Genomic DNA, 20,413 nt, shown 5'->3' on the forward strand with positions numbered 1-20,413 from the left:
AGGGATAGCCTGGGGAGAAATGCCAAATGTGGGTGAAGGGGAGAAAGGAAGCAAAACAGACTGCCATATGTGTACCTACGCAACTGTCTTGCATGTTCTGCTCAAGTACCCCAAAACCTAAAATGCAATAAAAAAATTTTAAAAAAAGGTAGACTGTAATAAAAACAAACTACATACTGCTTATAAGAAATACAGAAAGGATGAAAGCAAAAGGATAAAAAAAGAATGCAATACAAACGCTAATCAAAAGACAGATGATACAGCTCTCTAAATATTGGATACAGTATAATAAGATGAAATACTAGGAACAAAGAAGAATACTTCCTAAGGGATGATCAAATGAGAATCTACCAGAAAAACGACCAATTCTAAATTGAATATAACTATTAACATCACATCAAAACATATAAAGGAAAAACTGACACAGTCAGAAAAATAGATAAATCCACAATCACAATGTGGAATTGTTTTACACATCTCTTTCAGTAATATGTTCTAGAAGCTTTGAAAAATATAATTTAAAAATTGGGGCCGGGTGCAGTGGCTCACGCCTGTAATGCCAACACTTTGGGAGGCTGAGGCAGGTGGATAACCTGAGCTCAGGCATTAGAGACCAGCCTGGCCAACATGGTAAAACCCCATCTCTACTAAAAATACAAAGAAAATTAGTGGGGTGTGGTGGCCAACAACTGTAATTTCAGCTATTCAGGAGGCGGAAGCAAGAGATTTGCTCGAACCCAGGAGGTGGAAGTTGCAGTGAGCTGAGATTGTGCCATTGCACTCCAGCCTGGGCAACAAAACTCTGTCTCAAAAAAAAAAAAAATTTGACCTAACATACATGATAGACTTGTTTTTTTTTTTTTTTTTTTTGAGATGGAGTCTCGCTCTTGTGGCCGACTTGAGCAGATAGTTTGTTTTTATTGTATGAATACTGTGAATAATATAATTGACAAGAGTTTCCTTTTCCTTCTGACAACTAGAAAGCCTAAAGCCAAATTGAGGGTCCAACCTTATAAAAAGTGAATTGTGGTATATTTGGTTGCAGCATCATTTCTGGTTCCACTCTTTTATTCTCTTTATCTTGCCAGTTTCAGTTCCCCTATCCAGTCACATAAGGTGTCTCTCCAAGTTACTTCTAGACAGTACATGAATAAATGAATTATAAGAATTTAAAAACACACAGGTAGTGGAAACAGCAGATACTCTTAATGGCAGTTTGTTATTTTCTCTTCTTCCTAAGAAAGACTCTATTTATTAAATCTGAGTAAATTTCAGAGGAGTAAACTCAGAGAAATCAGATTCCCTGTAAAACAATATGGTAACAACTGGGTCACAAGAAGCAAATACCAAGTAGATGGGGCCTGATGACCAGAGAACCGGCTGGCTTCAATGTGTAAGCTGACTCAGAGTTCCACTCACATGTCTACAAGTTCTGGGTTTGGGATCAAGGAGGTTGGGTTTAGGGTACAGGTGCAGACTATCACCTTGGGGATCTATTTTTAAGGAATCTACGGTCTTATTGCAACAGCCAAACCATTTTGTGGAAAAAGACTAAGAGAGAGGAGAGGAAATAAAAGAGATTATTTTCATATCTTCATGCTCCTTCCTCCTTAAAGTTAGCTGGGAAGTAACTAAGAAATATTCCTATTTTTAAAGACATCCAAGATTGAGTAATTAATTTCAGCCACAATCTATTCTGAAAGTCTAGACTTTCCTATGATCTTATAGGAAAGATTATAACTTTTCTACAATCTTTTATAATCCTACCTGTAATCTTGCAATTTAAGTCTTTTTCTTCTTGCTCAGTTCTCATTAGCACTAAGGAACAGTAAGTAACAAGAAAACAAAGTATAAAACGCTTTATATAACCCTCCTTGTTCACACTTTTGGGAAGATAACAGGCAGTATTACCTAACCTGTGGTCCACTGCCTGAGTAGGTAGGTGTGAGAATGAAGCAGCACTTGGTAGCAGTATTCAAACTTCACAGAAATCCTTGAATTACATTTACCAACCTAAACTGTAAATGGGTCACAGTGCTTACAAAATTACATACAAACCCTTCTGCAGTCAAAGACCACTTTTACTCCAAGAACACACTATACCATTTCAAATGGTACTACCTTTTTAACAGAAAAACTATGAATCAGAAAAAATGCTATATTTTATTTATTTTTTCTTTGAATTCCCTCTTGTCTTTTAAGATGCTTACATAGCACCTTAAGTTCTATTTATTTGTCTCCTACCAACCTTTTTCTCTTTCACCCTTGATCCCACAAATCATATACCTTGCAGGATAATCAGCAGGCCCTAGTACTTTCTTTTTGCCTAGTAGCCACTCTTTCTCTTACAAGTTAGTGTGCCACCTAAATCCTGCCTGGAAGCAGGTTTTCAGCATTCAAAACAATTTTTAAATTATATCATACTTACTCCTGACCTCTCATTGTAGATTAGTCAGAATGTGCCTTCATAGGTAACTTCCACCTACTGGCCCTAGTGTTTCTTTCAGTATCTCTATGGAATTATGCATAATCCTTCTTTAACAAATCAGCCTAAAAATATTTGAAGCTGCAAACAGTATCAACATTAGGATCGGAATATCTAGAAACTCAGAATGTGTTGCTTCTGTGACTTTACTACAAAATCCAATAAAGCTAATATTACAGGCTTTTAGCTTACCAAGATCTCTCTAACATACCCAATCTCTGTTTTTATCCTAATCCTGGCATTATTTAGGCACTAAGAAATGACAAGCATGAAACATAGCAGTAGGGCATTATCATCATTTTTCCTCTTCTGGAACACAGGAAAATACTTAACCAGCACACTGGTATAAACTAGAATGGATTAGGGTTTGTTATAACTCTTGGTGAAAAAAGTTTGTTACATCTGCTTTATGTAATCATGATAAAAAAAAGTGTTGGAATATATTAAACAACAAATTTGTATCAGTGATTGTTAGCAAAATTTTAATGATACTTGAGTTGGCTTAGGTTTTGGAGAGAAACATACAAATGGTGGTCAAACATAATTCTAAATTTGTGCTAGATTTCTATATGGTTTAGAAAAAGGTTTTACTCCTCAAAAATTTATAATACAATATTGAGAGTCACATCATTCATTCATTCTTAGTTCTCTGTTTTGGATGAGCATGAGTACACATGAAGAAATAGCTGCTCAGAGGCTCTTCCTTTCTTCTTCGTTCTCTTGTCTTCCCTTTCTTTTACTATTTCATTCTGACCATTTTCATTGACCTACACCTGATCATTCCTTTGCTTCATGAGCTGCCTAAAAACATGCTAAACCACTCATCCTACCACTCCAGTGCCTGAAAAGCAAATCAGAATGGGATAGTCTGTAGAAAGTGGGAAGGATGACACTTACATCTAATGGGCAAGAACTCTAGTATCCTCTCCTGGTACAAAATGATGGTGGTGGATCTTTAAATGTGGAACGGCCCATGTTAGGTCTGCAGCCTTACTCCCCTTTCTAAACCTCTAGTATTTCAGTGTTCCCTAGCAATAGAAGCAAAGGATCAATTTAGAAAAGTGCTTTCTAGAGCAGTCCTATCTAGCTACTGACCAAGCAATTTTAGTTTATGTGATCGAGTAATTGAAATTCAAAGAGATTTATCACTGACTGTCCTCACAGCAAAACTGGAAGAGTACTTTGTATGTATGCTACTAATGTCAGATGACTGCTTCTACCTCTACTGCACAAGCATGGATTGGTTTCAGTAAGAATTAGTAGTCTCCACATGTCACTGAACCGACAGTGTTGCTAGGGAAACTGATTATTATGTGGCAAAATGGAGGGTGTAGAATAGAAAAAGAGTTCAGAAAAAATGTAAGGTTTTGATCCAAATCAGCATGTTAATAGCATAGTGTGTTGATCTTCTGTAGTCATATAATTTAATAAACATCATTAATTATATGTTTGACAAGATACAGATTTCTAAACTGAAAGAAATGAAAAGAAATGAAAAGCTACTGGATAGTGCTCATAGTTTGTGTATGCCACAGCAGGAATGTGTATTTATTATATATAAACTATAATTTTTTAAAAATTAAAATATTCAAAAAAGTAAAAAATTTGGTTTGAGTCCTAATGTTTTTCTTTAGATATCAATCTTATAGTGTTCCAGGTATAAAAAGTATAATTCCATAAGAGCTTGAATAAATGACATTTCTGGCTTCAAAGACTAAATCATATAGTCTCAAAACAGCCCATAAAGTGGGGAAGAAAGATGTATGACTTTTAAAATAATATACACAGTAATATCAACTCAGAGAAGCTGAATACTCTTCCTGAAGTCACACAGCTCCTCACTTAGTGGTAATGCTAATGCTAAATCCTCCTCTTTCAGCTGCCTAAGAGGTACTGTTTATAAATTACATCCTATTTAGGGAAAACCCATTAGAAGGATATAAACCCAGTGAATAGATTCAAATCTCTAGATATCACTTTAATTTTAAATGAGGACTTCCAATACTTTCCATTTTTAATGGGTATGAGTTTAGTTCTAAAAGTTCATGATAGGATATAAACACTTGCTTATTAGGAAAACCTCACTGGAGACATTTTAATATGTAAGAAGATCATGAAAAAAACTAAAAAGCCCACTATAAGAGGGATTTGCTGCACGATGTTTTCTAATTTGAAAATATACCATAGATATTAAAACAGTCATTCATGTTCATACATGTACAATCTAAGTACCGTGTGTGTGTGTGTGTGTGTGTGTGTGTGAACATAAGTAATCTATTTACCTTGGTGTATGAATGAAGACAGTCATTTATAATATAAAATGTTTCCAGTTTTAGTCTTATTTGGTCTTTGACAGGAGAGACCTAAGAAGGATACATAGTATACCATGTAAAAGCACAAAACTGTAAAGATTTTTTTTAACTAAATGAATTTCAAGTGCTGAAAGCAGCAGTCTGCCTTCTGACATTATGAAAAAGATCTTTATTCTAGTGACTTAAAAATTCTAAATCTTGGCTGGGTGCAATGGCTCATTACTGTAATCCTAACACTTTGGGAAGCCAAGGCAGGTGGATCACCTGAAGTCAGGAGTTCAAGACCACCCTGGTTAACAAGGCAAAAGCTCACTTCTACTAAAAATACAAAAATTAGCCAGGTGTGGTTGCACATGCCTGTAGTCATAGCTACTCGGGAGGCTGAGGCACGAAAATCTCTTGAACCTGGGAGGCAAAGGTTGAGGTGAGCTGAGATTGCACCACTGCACTCCAGCCTGGGTGACAGAGTGAGACTCTGTCTCAAAAATAAATAAATAAATAAAACCTAATTCATTAATATGCAAGTAGTATAGTTCATCCTAAATGGAATGAAACTATAATTTGTAAGGCAGTTTATTAAATCTGTCAATTTTATGATAATTTAAAAATAGTGTTTGGCTTGTTTTTAGTTTGGATTTATTAATTCTACATATTAAAGCATTTATTTTTGATAAGACAAGAGCTGAAATGATTGACTTCTATTTTGATAAGCCTTTTCTTGATTCCCATAGTAGGAAGGTATTTCCAACTTTTAAATCTCTGGGTCAGAAAAACAAAAACTTACACAGTCATCAAAAATGATATTTGTGGTTGAGTTAAACGAACCTTGACTTAGGCCATCGTGACAAGATGTTTGCTTGACATCCAAGTTCTCCATGGTATCCCCTTTAGAGACTTCGCCAAGAGATGTTCTTCTCTCAAAGATGTTGTTATTATTGTTAACTTGAGTCCCATTTTGCTTCAGTAGCCTGAATACCTCAGCTTCCAAATCTCTAATCTAGGAAAAACAAATTTAGAGTTCATAAAACTCTAAATCAGCACTCCTCTACAAGTACAGCAAAACCTTTATTAATTAGTGTCTCAGAGAACACAACTCACCCGTACTTGTAGGCCTTGCACTTCCACAAGGTGAGCTTTTTCCAAATCTTCTATTTTCTTTCTTTCTGCTTCCTGTCTTTTGATGAAATCAAACTCTCTTAAGAAGAAAATAATGGTTCTGATTAGATCAAGCACTCAATAAATGAAAGGTCTTATTTGGAACAATAACTGCATAGTAGGATAAGCAACTGAACAGTTATTTAAATGGACAAAAATCAATCAGTTAGAGGGAAAAGTACAGTATTGAAAGAAACTAAAACATCTTTAATGGGTCACAAGGCAAAGAAAAATCATTTGATTCTGCTTATTATAATTTTCTTTTGTAGCTGCTATTCTAGAGCACCCAAACATATTTAGATAGGAATGACTGCACTAATGACTCATGTTGGGTAATTTGGTAGAGATAATTACTTGTCAGGTAGAAATAATTCCATATTTCCAATGTCATAAGCATATAAAACAGTTGTAACTAGATGGTAAAAATTCAAACAAAATAATTATATCTATGAGTAACAGTGAAGAGGGGGCTGGGTGGGTCAGAAACGTTTAGAGGGGCACTCACTTTTAAACCTAAGGATAATATGAGTAGAAGAGAATTAACTCTATTTTGAAAATATATAGCAAATTTAGCAAAATTTACTATAAAATTATTTCATGAAAAAGAGTTTGGCAAAAAATCAAAACAGTGATGTACTGAATTTATAGTCACAGAGAATACTCCCCTTTTAACAAGAAACTTTTGATAGCAATCCTTTTAAATATTAAAAACATTATTTCCATAATAGGAAATAACAGAAATATGAATCTTACATTTATACTTAGTTTCTGAGGCTTGGCTTTGTAGACTAGAAAAGTTACTGGCACTACTTACTTGTTCTGATGAGCCAGAAGTAACTGATGAAAAAAATCTAGTAAAAACCTCCCTGGTCAGTCTCTATGACATTACACTGAGATTCAAGAGATGGAAACAAAGGAGCAGTAACTCAGAAACAGCTGTTGAAAACCAAAAGCAGAATGTGGTAATGGTCTCTCTTACTGCAGTGAACTGAGGCCCTCTTGATTCTCCCAACAGCTGAGAAATGCAGAGTGGCAGGGCAGGGGGCCCTGCTAGTCGATATTTACACTATCTGTAGTGGGAAATTCTGTAGTTACTGATCTAAGAATAGAGAGGAGCAGCCTGATCCAGGCCCCAACTGCAGCTTGCATGCTCCACATCCAATAGTTGGTCATTCCGCATAACTTTCAGCTGGGCTTCTTGCTTCTAAATCACAGAGGTGTTTCAAAAAGAATAAGGAAATTCAGATGTTTTAACAGTTACTATTAACAATTACTTGTCAAAAATAACCAAGAGGCCCTGGTAGTCAAAAACTGTAAAACATACAAAATATAATCTCATGAAAAAGTGACAGACATACTGCCAAAACTTAATGTGTATTTACGCTGTAACTATGCTCCTGGATAGGAAGGATATCTCTGAGGTCATCTTTTCTATTCCACTAGATAATGACAAAATTATGGGACATAAACCTTCTTTAGGCAAACATAACTATTCTTTAATCATTAGAAGCTGCTTACTTTTGTTGAAAATCCTTGATCAATTTCTTTGCCTTGTTGTATTTCTTTTCCAAGGCCTGATACTGGCTTTGAGTCTCTTTGAGATGTTCATTCACTGTGTGGCATAATGTTTGGGCCTCAATCCAATAGCTTTCCAACTTCAACATTCTTTCCTTATTCTCTTCTATGTTCTGTTGGAGTTGGGTTTTTTCTAGTTCCCACCTCACTTTCTCATTTTCTGCCGCCTGCAGCTGGAGAAAACAAATGTCAGGGCAAAGATAATTTGGCCACTTCTGTAGCAAAAATCTCTCATTTTTATAGCATGTTGTAGGTCAAGTTCCATTATCATAAACAATCACTGAAACCATTTCAGTTGAGAAAAGCAAGTATTATTTTTACACTTCCATAGATGATAAAACGGAAGCCTTGAAAAGTGAAATGATTTGTCCAAGGTCACACATTTGATAAATGATAAAACATGGATTAGATTCCACCTCACATGATATTTCTATCTCACCCTGTGGTCTGAAATTCTGTGAGCAGTAAAAGATGTTTCAGAGTTTGATATATCCAATGAATGTCAACATGTTTTGAGTTTTTAAAAATATATAATTATATATAAAAAATTTAACTAAAAAATGGAGTGAAGAGGGGTGGGAAGGAGAGAGGAGTTAGAAGCACAGTATTGCCTAATGGTTAGGTCTCTGGAGTCATTTAGCATAGATTGAATCCCAGTTCTGCCATTAGTGGCCATTAAACCTTGGACAAGTAATTGAAGTCCTCCAAGACTCTACTATATCATCTACACAACAGAATTGTAATATTACATATGAGTATACTTGAAATAGCTCCTTAGATATAATAATCATCTGATAAACCACTTTCACTCTGCTTTTAATCCTTTTGATGATCTTATTTCATTCTTTATTTCAATGGACATGAACATAGTCTATAGCTCATTACTGTACATGTAGTATAATAAATTTCTCAAGCTTTATAAAGCTCAACTCCCATAAAAGTATAATAGAAAGTGTAAGTAAAAGTAAGTGTAAGTAAAAATTGTGGCTTGGTTAATTTAATTCCTTCCCATTGAACAGAAAGCTATAATCAGTTTTTTGTGGTTTCTGCTTCCAGGGACTCTTTGGAATAGATAGTAAACTAGTCTAACACTCTAATTTCTTTTCTTTTTTTTTTGAGACGGAGTTTCACTCTTGTCACCCAGGCTGGAGTGTAATGGCACGATCTCAGCTCACCGCAACCTCCGCCTTCTGGGTTCAGGCAATTCTCCTGCCTCAGCCTCCTGAATAGCTAGGATTACAGGCACGTGCCACCATGCCCAGCTATTTTTTTTTGTATTTTTAGTAGAGATGGGGTTTCACCACGTTGAGCAGGATGGTCTCAATTTCTTGACCTCGTGATCCACCCACCTTGGCCTCCCAAAATGCTGGGATTACAGGCTTGAGCCACCGCGCCTGGCCTAACACCCTAATTTCTACAGAAATCTAAGACTGATCATTTAGGTGAGGGCTCAAAAGTCATTCCCAGTAACTGTCTGGCCTTCAAACTAGTACTTTATCTATTTATATGCCTTCTTTAATGTTCAAAAGGATGCAAAGTCATTATAAACTATCAATGTTCAAAATCATACAGCATTTAGCAAAAGTAAACATGTACTTTTATATACACACATCTATGTTTTTGCAAATATTTTTAATTAAACACATTTGTAAAACAGTTAATAAAGTGAGAAAGTAGCCAAAACAATTTCACAATTAGGAATTCTATTATCAAAATGAATAATAATCATAATAAAGTGTGCTGATCTGTGGATATTACATGCCAATGTAATGATGAAAAGATATAAATGCTAATTTATAGTATTTTCTAAGTTAAATGTCTATAGTCTAATACATAAGCGCCAATAAAACATTTACAATTTAAATGTTTTATCAACAATTAAAAAAATCTTCAATTCTTTCTATGTCAAGAGACAATAACAATTTAAAACAGGACTAGGTTATTTACTGCATCTTTTATTAAACAATGTTTTGTATCAAGTTGTTTATTTTGCAACCACCACTAATTTAAAATTATTATTCACAGAGCTGGGCTGACACCATGAATGATGTATAGACGTATTTTGACTAAAGAGTTGCACAGTGAATTAGCTGAGAATAGCATGTAACCAAAATAGCCTTGCTAATTCATCTCCATTTAAAACACATGGAGAAACCAAAACAAGTGTTTGATGTGAACAATAAAACAGATCATTAGTGGTGGGAGAGTAATTATCTCTTAATTTTTAAAAGACCATAGAAACATAAAGAATAATGCTTTATAAGTAATTTAAAAATATTTTTAAATCTTTGAAATTGGATATTTGATAAAACTAAATAAAATTGTTAGAATTGTGTCTCATATAAGTGCGTTAAAATTTGTCAATTAAAATATATAGACCAATAATACATACTCCCTTTTATCAAGACCTTTTCACCCACACAAACTTAATTTATGTGAACCAAACAACTAAAAATTTCCAGTAGTACCTGGCACTTAAAATAATTATGCATGTATTAAGTTTATAAGTTTATAATATTTAATTATTAGAAATTAGGAATTGTTTATATATAAAAAATTGATGTGCTATACTACATTTGTTCCTAAAAACAAATATAAATATAATCTATTTATAATAAGGTAAGTAAAGAGGACATATAGTAGCTTTGCTTAAGGAATTAGTAATCAAAACATGCTTAAACCATTAAAAATATTACTTTTTAAGGAAATCTCAGAGGCCACATATGTGCAAATACATAAATATGTATGTTTAAAATATTGTGTTATTTTCACTGAGGGGGACATGGGTTTTTGCTCTCACTGGCAGGTTTGTCTATGTACCTAACAGTGAAAATGAATCTCTCACATTTGTATTCTTTCAAATGTACAGGGACAAATCCTTTAGTCCTAGGGTCGAATTTATTCACAGTATCTGAAGTTCAAAAAGTAAAATTCAAACACCATGTTTTGGTGCTTACCTTGGTCTTCAATTTTTGAATCTCTGCTTCTGTAACTGCATGTTTGATTTGCAACTGAAAATTGAAAAGAAAGAAAAAATCTGAACTAAGAAAGTGTATCTATATTTTTAAAGCCTCAGCAGCTACAAGAATGCCTTATTACATAGTAAAAGGCCTAGAAAAGTGCTGCAGTGCAGCAAGTTGTAAATTAAAGTGTCTACTGTGTAAAATGACACTGGGTGCAAACTAATTAAACACAGAGTTTATGGTCTATAGTCCCTAACATCAGATTAGGTTACCAATTTAATGGCTCAGGGACCAAGAGAAGAAAACACTTTTTATTGCCCTCTTTGCAGCTCTTCCTTTATGATTTTAATGTCAAGGAACTGTTTCCTTGCTAAGTCTAACTCACTGAACGGCATAAGCAGGCAAGTGAGCTGGTACTGTGATTTAATTCCAAACCCGGCAGTGTGAAGATTTATTCCAAATCTGGAAGAAAGGTGGCGCTATGGTCCTGTGAGTTGCAAACACATTCTGATCAGCAGCTTGGCTGCAATGGGAGAGGAGGAGGATTGCAGTTGCCCGAGGAAATCTCCGATTTTTTTTTTTTAATTGCAGGAAAGGTACAGATCCAGATATCTGTCCTCCAAAAGATCTGCTCTTTTTGAAGACTCGGATCCCAACAGAACAGCTTCTTCTACAGCTTATTAGTATGAGTCACAGTTTACATTTGTTTTGCTTGTTCCTTCCCCTAACTTTGTTTTCTTTGTAAGGTAAGAAGAACGAACTGAACAAATCATTCGTTTCCTTAGGGGATCAATAAATACTCCCAGATTTAAGAAAAACAACTTAGAGGTTCGCGATTGCTTGTCTGAAATCCTTGGGGCCAGATGCTTTTGGAAGTCAGCATTCTTCCAACTTTAGAAAGGTAGTTAATATTTATCTTCTACAAATTGCTTATTATCCACAGCAGGGTCTTTGGAGGCACTCTCAAACACATGAATTATTTTTGCCACCAAACATGAATATTCCCAGTAAGTGAGGCACATAAAGACTAAATAGAACCCTGTCAGGTTTGTACCACCAAATCAGTTTGACACAAAATTACAAAAAAGACTGGAGCATTTTGGATTTAAGCCTGTACACGAGGGTCCATAAACTTCTACTATTTCTGTAATCAAGTAAGGCTAAGAGGTTTTCTTATCAGAAGTGAGTCTGACAGGACAGAAATGCGTTTTTAGACTAGCAATGTGAACCTGTGGAGACCATGCACGGCATAAATCTCAGCCCTCTCTTGGGTTTGCAACCTGTATTCCCTTGGTTTTTACCAAGTTCATGGAGACACATGGGAAGGATGATAAGGGGAAGAAGGAAGAATCAAAGACAGGCCTATTCGACCCTCTTGGATGCCAATGGCTAACTGCCCAGAACCTGAAGTTTCCTAAGGTCCTTGTAAAGTGCTCCCTCCTGTTATGCAAAGGGCCATGAGGTCTGCAGGCCACAGCTCTTGTTACTGCTCTTGGTGCTGAGGGACGACGTTGAAACTTTTCTGTTTGATTCTGCCCCATTCATACTGCTTACATTCTTCCTGACTCGGTCACTCTGGCCAACATGCTGGTGTGGCTATTGCTCCTTGCACCCTCACGGGCTCCTAGGGGGTTCTGTGCTTGAACAGTCTCTAGAGTAGGACCCTATGTGGAAAGGTTATTTGTATGATGCCCCAAATCTGGCTCTTTTAGTTTCTTACCACAGCACAAGTGGTACAGTTCTTACTTACCTGCCTTTAGCAGATGCTCAGAGCATTAGTGCACCCGGCAAGGAATCTAACCACAAGTTTTCTCAATGACTAGATTGGAGGAAGATACAAAGATACACAGTGTTGCTTCGAAATCCCTGTAATTCCCTACCCGCTCACTGATGAGGTCTATGCTCATCCTAAGCCCTAGTCTGGATGGATCTTTTGGAAGCCTGACAACACCAGGCTAGCCAGTCAGATAGGTTTGAATGCCCAGCGGATACTCCAACTGTAGGCTCTTCTGGACTCATTTTAGACATGGGAAGACTAAGGATCAGAGAAGAAACCAACCTGGTCTAGTCCTCACAGTGAATCTCTATTAAAACCAGGACTAAAACCTGGATCTTCTCATTCTGATCCAGTGCCATTTTCCTTAGAAAATGGGGATCAATTCAACAGGAATTCATTGAAGAGTTGCTATGTGGAGGATGCTGTGAAAATAACTTTTTCAGCTGGGAAGGTGGCTCACCCTATAATCCCAGCACTTTGGGAGGCCAAGGTGGGAGGATCATGAGGTCAAAAGATCAAGACTAACCTGGCCAACAGAGTGAAACCCTGTCTCTACTAAAAATACGAAAATTAGCAATGTGTGGTGGCGCACATCTATAACCCAGCTACTCGGGAGGGAGGCTGAGCCAGGTGAATCACTTGAATCCAGGAGGTAGAAGTTGCAGTGAGCTGAGACTGTACCACTGCACTCCAACCTGGGTGACAAAGCAGGACTCTGTCTCAAAAAAAAAAAAAGAACTTTTTCTCCCTCTAATAAATATTAGGTTTAATCTCCCCCACCGGTATAGACTAATAATGTAAAGAAGGGCAAAAGTACTTAGATATTAGACACTTTCTATATAAATCTACAAAAATAAATAATATATATATACACACACACACATATGGCTATGTGCTAAGGCATCCAGCAAATCCATACGCCTGGGTAATTTTGGAGAATTTGCAATAGTTATTGACAAGATCTACTTCTTGTTCCAGCAACCATGTGCCAAGCATGAAGAGTAGTTAACTTAGACTGCTTGAATTCATCTCTGGCCTGCCATGTACTCTGTGGAGCATTAGAATATTACTTAACCTCTCTTACTTTCACTTTCCTCCCCTGTAAAATTCAGCGCTTTGTAAGTCATAACCTTCCTCACTGGATGATTAAGTGATACAACTCACAGAAAGCATTTAGCACAGTGGCTAGCATAAAACAAGTCCTCAATAAACTCAGCCAGGACCAAGAAGGAGTGCTCTGAATAACTCAAATATGATTACCCCAGCTTCACCTCTCAGTTAAATGTGCTAACTGCTGTAAAATGTCACACCTGAAGTAAAATGAACATCTTTGCTTCTATTTCAGGGGAAGCAAGAAATCAAAAGGGCAGATTTCACAGTGAACACTACATTATGGGCAAGTGCCAGATTTTTATTAACTCGTGGTAGGGCAACCAAATAATAGCATGCAACTTGTTGGGACTTTGGACTTTCTTTTCTCAGATCACTGTGTCTTCTAGAAGTTGCTTCCCATATGAAAAATGCTAGACGGGAGGAACTCCAAGGGCCCTTTCACATACAATGGGTGTGACATTTATGAAACAAAGAACCTGAAGGTAGTTGTCAAGTTTGCAGAGTTTAGAAATTCTTGTTCCGAGCCAACATTTTCATTCTTGTGAATGAATACCCTAGAGGAATCCACAAATTGTGGGATAAACCTAGGTAAAACTGTGAAGCCCATGTTGATCTATTCCACCCTTCCCATCTCACCAACAATGGATAACAGGACAGAACTGAACTCATTAACAGTGAGGTGAGAACAACTGCTAAAAGTCTGGAGTGTTACTAAGTATAGCTAAATTCTTTACATATAGGAAAGCAGAATGGATTGTGTAAATTCACACATTATTCAGAATGGACAAGATTTTCTTAGTACTCATAAGGCCTAAAAGTAAAGATATGTGATTATTTTACTTCTGCATGTACATTAAGAGAATTTATATAAATCTATCACTATTGATAAGAAAGGCATCGAAAAGACACTAACTGAACCCTTTCATTTTATATAGTATGGACCTGTGTCTAGTGAACTTATGTTGCAAGGCTAATTGGTGCCCAAGGCACGTTTTAGAAATCTCAGCCCATGGTTCTTTCCATTAATACTAAATTTCTTACATTTGTAGGCCCCTTTATCTTTAATCATCTCCCTTTATCATTGCAAATGATTGGGGGAGGCAGGACAAGTGTTGTGAACCTCATGATTTAGATGAGGAAAGAGACTAAGAGAAGTCACATACCTTCTTCAAGTTTCCACTAGAAGCAGGTGGTGGAGTGGAAACGAAATCAGGTTTCATTCTTCCTGCTTCTGTTTCTCTCTTCATCATGTACCTAACTGAACCATTTGCTTTGGAATTTTTTTTTCATTTAGTCTTCCCCCAAACCCCAAGGAATATGTCACCATCATCCCCTCTAGATGAGAAGTTACTCCAGTTGGAAACCATGGATCACTTCTGGTAGTCTCTGAGCATTCTGACACTGAATGCAAAATGGTGCTCAATCAGCTGCTGTTATTATTAAGGAAGCTTAGAAAGCACACCTCCACCTCCCTTAATAATCAATCAGCATTTAGTGAATGAGACTATGTGCCAGGTACTATGCTAGTTACTGAGAATACATGAACATGACATAGAATCTCTATCTTCAAGATACTTCAGGGAGACTAATAAATACCACCTTGTAAGAATTCTCCAGATCACTCTGTGAGAAAGGTCAGAGGCAACCTGCTCCCGGATGGCTTGTTTAGTCTTTTGTTCCTATAGCCAGATCAGATGTCCTGTAGCTTTGGCCTATTTGTCCAGCCACGGACCCTACCTTCCAAGCAAAGTGAGCAAGATGGACCTGAGGTATCTCCATTTCATGTTGAAAAGAAAATTGCTTTTCACAGGGTGAAGGACCGTGACAAAAGAAGCATAGTTGGTAAAAGGTTGAGTTTTCTTATTCTAGCGCAGTTCCCTTTCCACAAGTTTAAGAGATTTATGTCAAGAATCAATAACCTTTTCAAATTAGAGGTCCAAGAGTTTGCAAGAATGGTCAGACAGGCTGACTGCAGGGATAGAAGGTCAACAGGGCTGGGTAATAGAAAATAGAGCCTGAAATGCCTGTTGGGAGTTTTTGGGCTTCAGAGAATCTAGGTTTGGAGGAGAGACTTGGTATGGGTGGGCATAAATAAAAAGAAAAGGTTAAGGACTGCAGGTCAAAGTCTTTTAACTTACAAGACCATTTTTTCATCTCTTCTGTCATCTTTAACATGAAAGCCATAGATATACACCTCAGGATTTCAGCACAAATAAACATACACATTCTTATAAGAACAGGAGCTTTCATTTAACATTCTGAAGGTGTACCTGCTGTGTATATTTTCTGTTTATTTTTTTAAAAAAGATGAATACAGAACATGCACTCATATCACTGAATCAATATAATCCAAATATAACTGTGCTAGAAATAGAAACATCTTACACAGAAACTTAAATAGTGAGACTGAACTTTGCCCTCTTGCTACTTATCCTGTGAGAGCATGGAAAACATTTTCTTTACAAAGTGAAAAATTCCTTTACAGGAAATGTTTCAAGACAGCTCTAGTTCTAGAAATATTACAATCAGATAAGAGCAACATTTTCTGCTGCTACTTTACAAAAGCAAATCAATACTAATATTTTCATTGAACTTATAAAGTGTTTTCTATATTGGAATCTAAATTTTTACAATTATCTTTGTGAGTATTTGAGTGACATATGTCTTACCTACAACAATGTAGCTCCACAGAAGAAATCAAAGCTGTTTTTAACTACATTTTGGTGCTGTTAAAATCAAGTTTTGCCACATTTCTTTGTAATTTCTGATGAAAAGTTTATACATGGTATCTATCCTACTTACTAACAAAAGTGTTTTACTTAGGGAATCGTGTATGCAAAATGAACTAAAACTGGCTGACTGAAGAATATCACAATCTAATCTGAATGGTAACATTAATTGCAGCATAGGTAGCATAGGGCATGATTCTCTAACAAGGTCTCTCTCTAAGTAAGTACTCATAAACTTGTTTTTAATGATGATGCTGCTGGATGTAGTTTTAGGCCTGTAATTACAGCTCTTTTTAAAATAAATAACTGTTTGCTACTAAGTAGGCAGCAATTTATAGCTTCTCTACATGTTAGTGGAAATTTCCATAAAGATAACTTAATCTTATTATCCCATGCATTTATAACTTTTCTAGATTCATTTTCAAAGACTCAAATAAATAAAATAAACCAACTTTTAGACTCCATTTTTTCTTCAAGAGAAAGGTAGAATTTTTTTTTTTTTAATTTTTGCAAGTGCCATGACTCCTGAGGAAGAGTGGCAAGGGAGAAATTGGACAGTCAGTTTAAATGGCAACTGAGTTCCTGAGCCACCCTTGCCCTACCTTCCACTAAATTACCAGTGAAATCATATTAAAAACAAAAAAACTCATAACCAAAAATGGACACCACAACTAAAAGCAATAGTTCATAGAATATAAAAGAGTCATGAAGTTGAATTAAGAAAAATCTATCCAAGATTCCCTCTGACAACAGGGAGACACTTTGTAGTACCACCCTCACTGATAGCTTGAGATCCATTCTGTCCCAAGAAAAAACTGGACAACCCCTATTGTCTTGCCCAGGAATGGGGTCTCAAGCCAGGCTCTCTAACTTCCTCAGTATTCCATAACTTCCTCAGTATTCCATATTTGTTCAGAAAGCAACTGTTAGGGGGAAATACAGGAAGGTGGCTGATGCATCTCATTGCATGGCACACTGCATACTTTCAGCTGCAGACCTTATACAGACAGGGGTGGCCTCAGTAAGTGCCTTGATAGCAGTGAATACTGGAAATGACCTTTTTTTTTTATCTCTTTAGCTTAGAGAACTATGTGGCAATATTTGGGGGTATCTCACCTTAGCACAGAGAATTGCCCTAGATGTGAGACTGCTAGAAAATAGCAACTGGGCTGGAAACAAGGCACCTACATTTCCCTCCTAATCTAAGTCTAAAACTGAAATTCATAATAAAAAAGTGAATAATGACTCAATAACCAATTACTAAAAGGTTTTCATCTCATTTCAAGATAAGTAAAGAAAAAACAGCCCACCTTAGGTCTATTAACAAATACTGCAAATCAAGGTAAAGAAAATATCAACTTGAACACACAAATGAGTAAACTTGTGAAAATGATGTAGCCCATAAGTAAAAAAATACTTTAAGACCACCTTTTGAAATTCCAAGGTGAAGAGAAAGTAAAGAAGGATGAGAAAGAATGAAGAGCGAGAAAACTAAACATTTAATAAGAGAATTAACTCATGTTAGAAGTGCTAAAAAAGTGTAAATGAATTTGAAATTAAAAGCATATCTAATTACAACGAACTGTACACTTAAAATGGTAAAGACAGAAAACTATATATGTATATTTTACATAACAAAAAAGCATAATGTTACAAAAAATAAAATCACTGATATAACCAAAAATGGACACTACAACTAAAAGCAATAGTTCATATTGTTTGATATAACAAGACAAATTTAAGAAACAAACTCAGACACAGAAAAAAAAAAGAAAACCATAAAAGAGGTAATAGATACTGATGACAGTGTTTCTTGAGAAAAAAAAAAAAAAAACAGAAAAGAAAAACTGAAGGAAACATTAATGCACTAAAATGAAAACAAAACAAAAACAGAGAAAAGAAAGCAAATTAAAAAGAAAAATAATCAATGAAAGAAGACCTACTTTAAGAAATTGTGCTAAAAAATTTTAAAGTACAAAGTGAAAACAATACAAGCATCCAAATGTCAGCTTATGTTAGACTTTTCCTTTAAAACACACTTAAATCAACAAATTTTGTCCTATCACTTTTTCAGTAAAAAGTTTGTAAATGAATTAGAATGTCATTCTCAGTATGGGAAGCTCATGGAAACTATATCCTCCCCAAAGACTTAATAAATTACTTAAAGATGTACTCTGAGAATCAGGAAAAATTCAGAATTTAAAAAGCAATAATAGTGGATACTGATTAACCTGAGTATACCAGTTGTATCATTTGAAAGCTAACCAAAAGTTTTTTTAAAATGTAACAATTATATTTTAATAATCTCTCTTAGAACTGAAGATTGTATCAAAATCTTCCATATGGAACATTCAAATGATATTATTTAAATTCAAACTATATTATTTTATTCTTAATTTTTTAATATTTTGATTTTTAATTTTAAATTTAAATTTTAATCTTTTAATTTTAATGTTTACATTATTTTGTTAAATTTTTAAATACTTTAAAAAAACTTAGACAAACCTTAGTAAAAGCCAATAAACATAAAAGAAACATACAATAAAAGAAGGTAAGAACATCTATACCTTGCATAATTATAGCAATAAACTTAACTTGGTTAAATTTTCTTAGTAAAAAATACAAACTCCAAGATTATATGTTTATTTTGGGTATCACTTTGTTGCCAAGATTGGAGTGCAATGGCACAATCACAATCAACTGCAGCCTCAACCTCCCAGGCTAAGGTGGTTCTCTGACCTCAGCCCTCTAAGTAACTGGGAGCATAGGTGATTATATTTTTTTAAAGCTACAGTAAAACAATGTGCTACAATTAGGTTTATGTTAAAAAAAGGTACACACATATATTGGTGTTTATCCAGCAACTGCAAACAAAAGTATCAGTAAGAATATTAACATCAGAATATACTTAAAGGTTGATAAATCTTTTCAACATGGCATCAAAATAGATAACCAAAGCTATAAGACACAAAATACGAGATATAATTCCAGTATATATAATTCTCAATTTCCTAGATTAAGGAAAAATGAATATGGATCCAGAAGGTCTAAAACACATCAAGTCACTTTTACCAAAAATACCCATATCAATCTACAATAAAAGCATCACATGCAAAAAAAGAAAAACTTGAAAAGACACTATTATCTGGCCTCAATGTAATACAACATTAAATAAATTTACAAGTTACAAATTTTAAAGTTTCCTGAATTATTCAAGTCAGAGAAAAAATGAAAGTAAAATTGAAAAATATAGACTATTTATGAAGTGATGACAATGAGAAGCATGCACGTTGAAATGAGATGTGGCCAAAGGCATAATGAGAGACAGGTTCATAATTTTAACTGCTTTTACTTCTTTGGGTAGGTATATTCCTATTTTATTTTTCTTTGCAGCTACTGTGAAAGTTGAGTTCTTGATTTGATTCTCAGTTTGGTCACTGTGGGTGTATAGCAGAGCTACTGATTTTTGTACATTAATTTTGTATACTGAAACTTTGCTGAATTCATTTACCAGGTCTAGAAACTTTTTGGATGAGTCTTTAGGGTTTTTTAGGTATACGATCATATCAACAGCAAACAGCGACAGTTTGACTTCCTCTTTACTGATTTGGATGCTCTTTCTTTCTTTTTTCTGATGGTCCTAGCTAGGACTTCCAGTGCTATGTTAAACAGAAGTAGTCAAAGTGGGCATCCTTGTTTTGTTCCAGTTTTTGCAGGGAACGCTTTCAACTTTTCCCCATTCAGTATAATGTTGGCTGTGGGTTTGTGAGAAATGGCATTTATTACCTTACAGTATGCCTCTTCTGTGCCGATTTTGCTGATAGTTTTAATCATAAAGCGATGCTGGATTCTGTCAAATGCTTTTTCTGCATCTATTGAGATAATCATGTAATTTTAAATTTTAATCCTGTTACGTGGTGTATCACATTTACTGACTTGCATGTGTTAAATCATTCCTGCATCCCTAGTATGAAACCCACTTGATCATAGTAGGTTATTTCTTTGATATGTTGGATTCAGTTCACTAGTATTTTGTTGAAAATTTTTGCATTTATGTTCATCAGGGATGTTGGTCTGTAGTTTTCTTTTTTTCTTATATCCTTTTGCAGTTTGGGTATTAGGGTGATACCAGCTTTGTAGAATGATTTAGGAAGTATTCCCTCTTTCTCTGTCTTTTTGAATAGTGTCAATAGGTTTGGTACTAATTCTTCTTTGAATGTCTGACAGAATTCAGCTGTAATGTATATAGTCCCAGACTATTTTTATTGGCAATCTTTTTTACATTCTTTTTTTCTCTTTTTTTT

At 35.3% G+C, this 20,413-nt stretch overlaps 1 protein-coding gene across 36 annotated transcripts in view; it reads right to left on the reverse strand.

The window, feature by feature from the left end:
• The window catches only part of PPP1R9A (protein phosphatase 1 regulatory subunit 9A), a 370,852-nt gene that overhangs the window by 54,781 nt on the left and 295,658 nt on the right, over nt 1-20,413 (reverse strand). For all 36 annotated transcript variants that reach the window (XR_013523941.1, XM_035253851.3, XM_035253841.3 and 33 more), the window contains 4 exons: nt 10,485-10,538; nt 7,471-7,700; nt 5,896-5,992; nt 5,623-5,794 (listed from right to left, as the gene is read on the reverse strand). Coding sequence is in view for 35 of the 36 variants with exons in the window: in XM_035253851.3 (XP_035109742.3) it covers nt 5,623-5,794; nt 5,896-5,992; nt 7,471-7,700; nt 10,485-10,538 (553 nt within the window). In the remaining variant the exon portion in view is untranslated. The remainder of the gene's footprint in view (nt 1-5,622; nt 5,795-5,895; nt 5,993-7,470; nt 7,701-10,484; nt 10,539-20,413) is intronic.

This window comes from Callithrix jacchus, chromosome 11 (genome assembly GCF_049354715.1).
Source record: "Callithrix jacchus isolate 240 chromosome 11, calJac240_pri, whole genome shotgun sequence".
NCBI classification, from domain to species: Eukaryota; Metazoa; Chordata; class Mammalia; order Primates; family Cebidae; genus Callithrix; species Callithrix jacchus.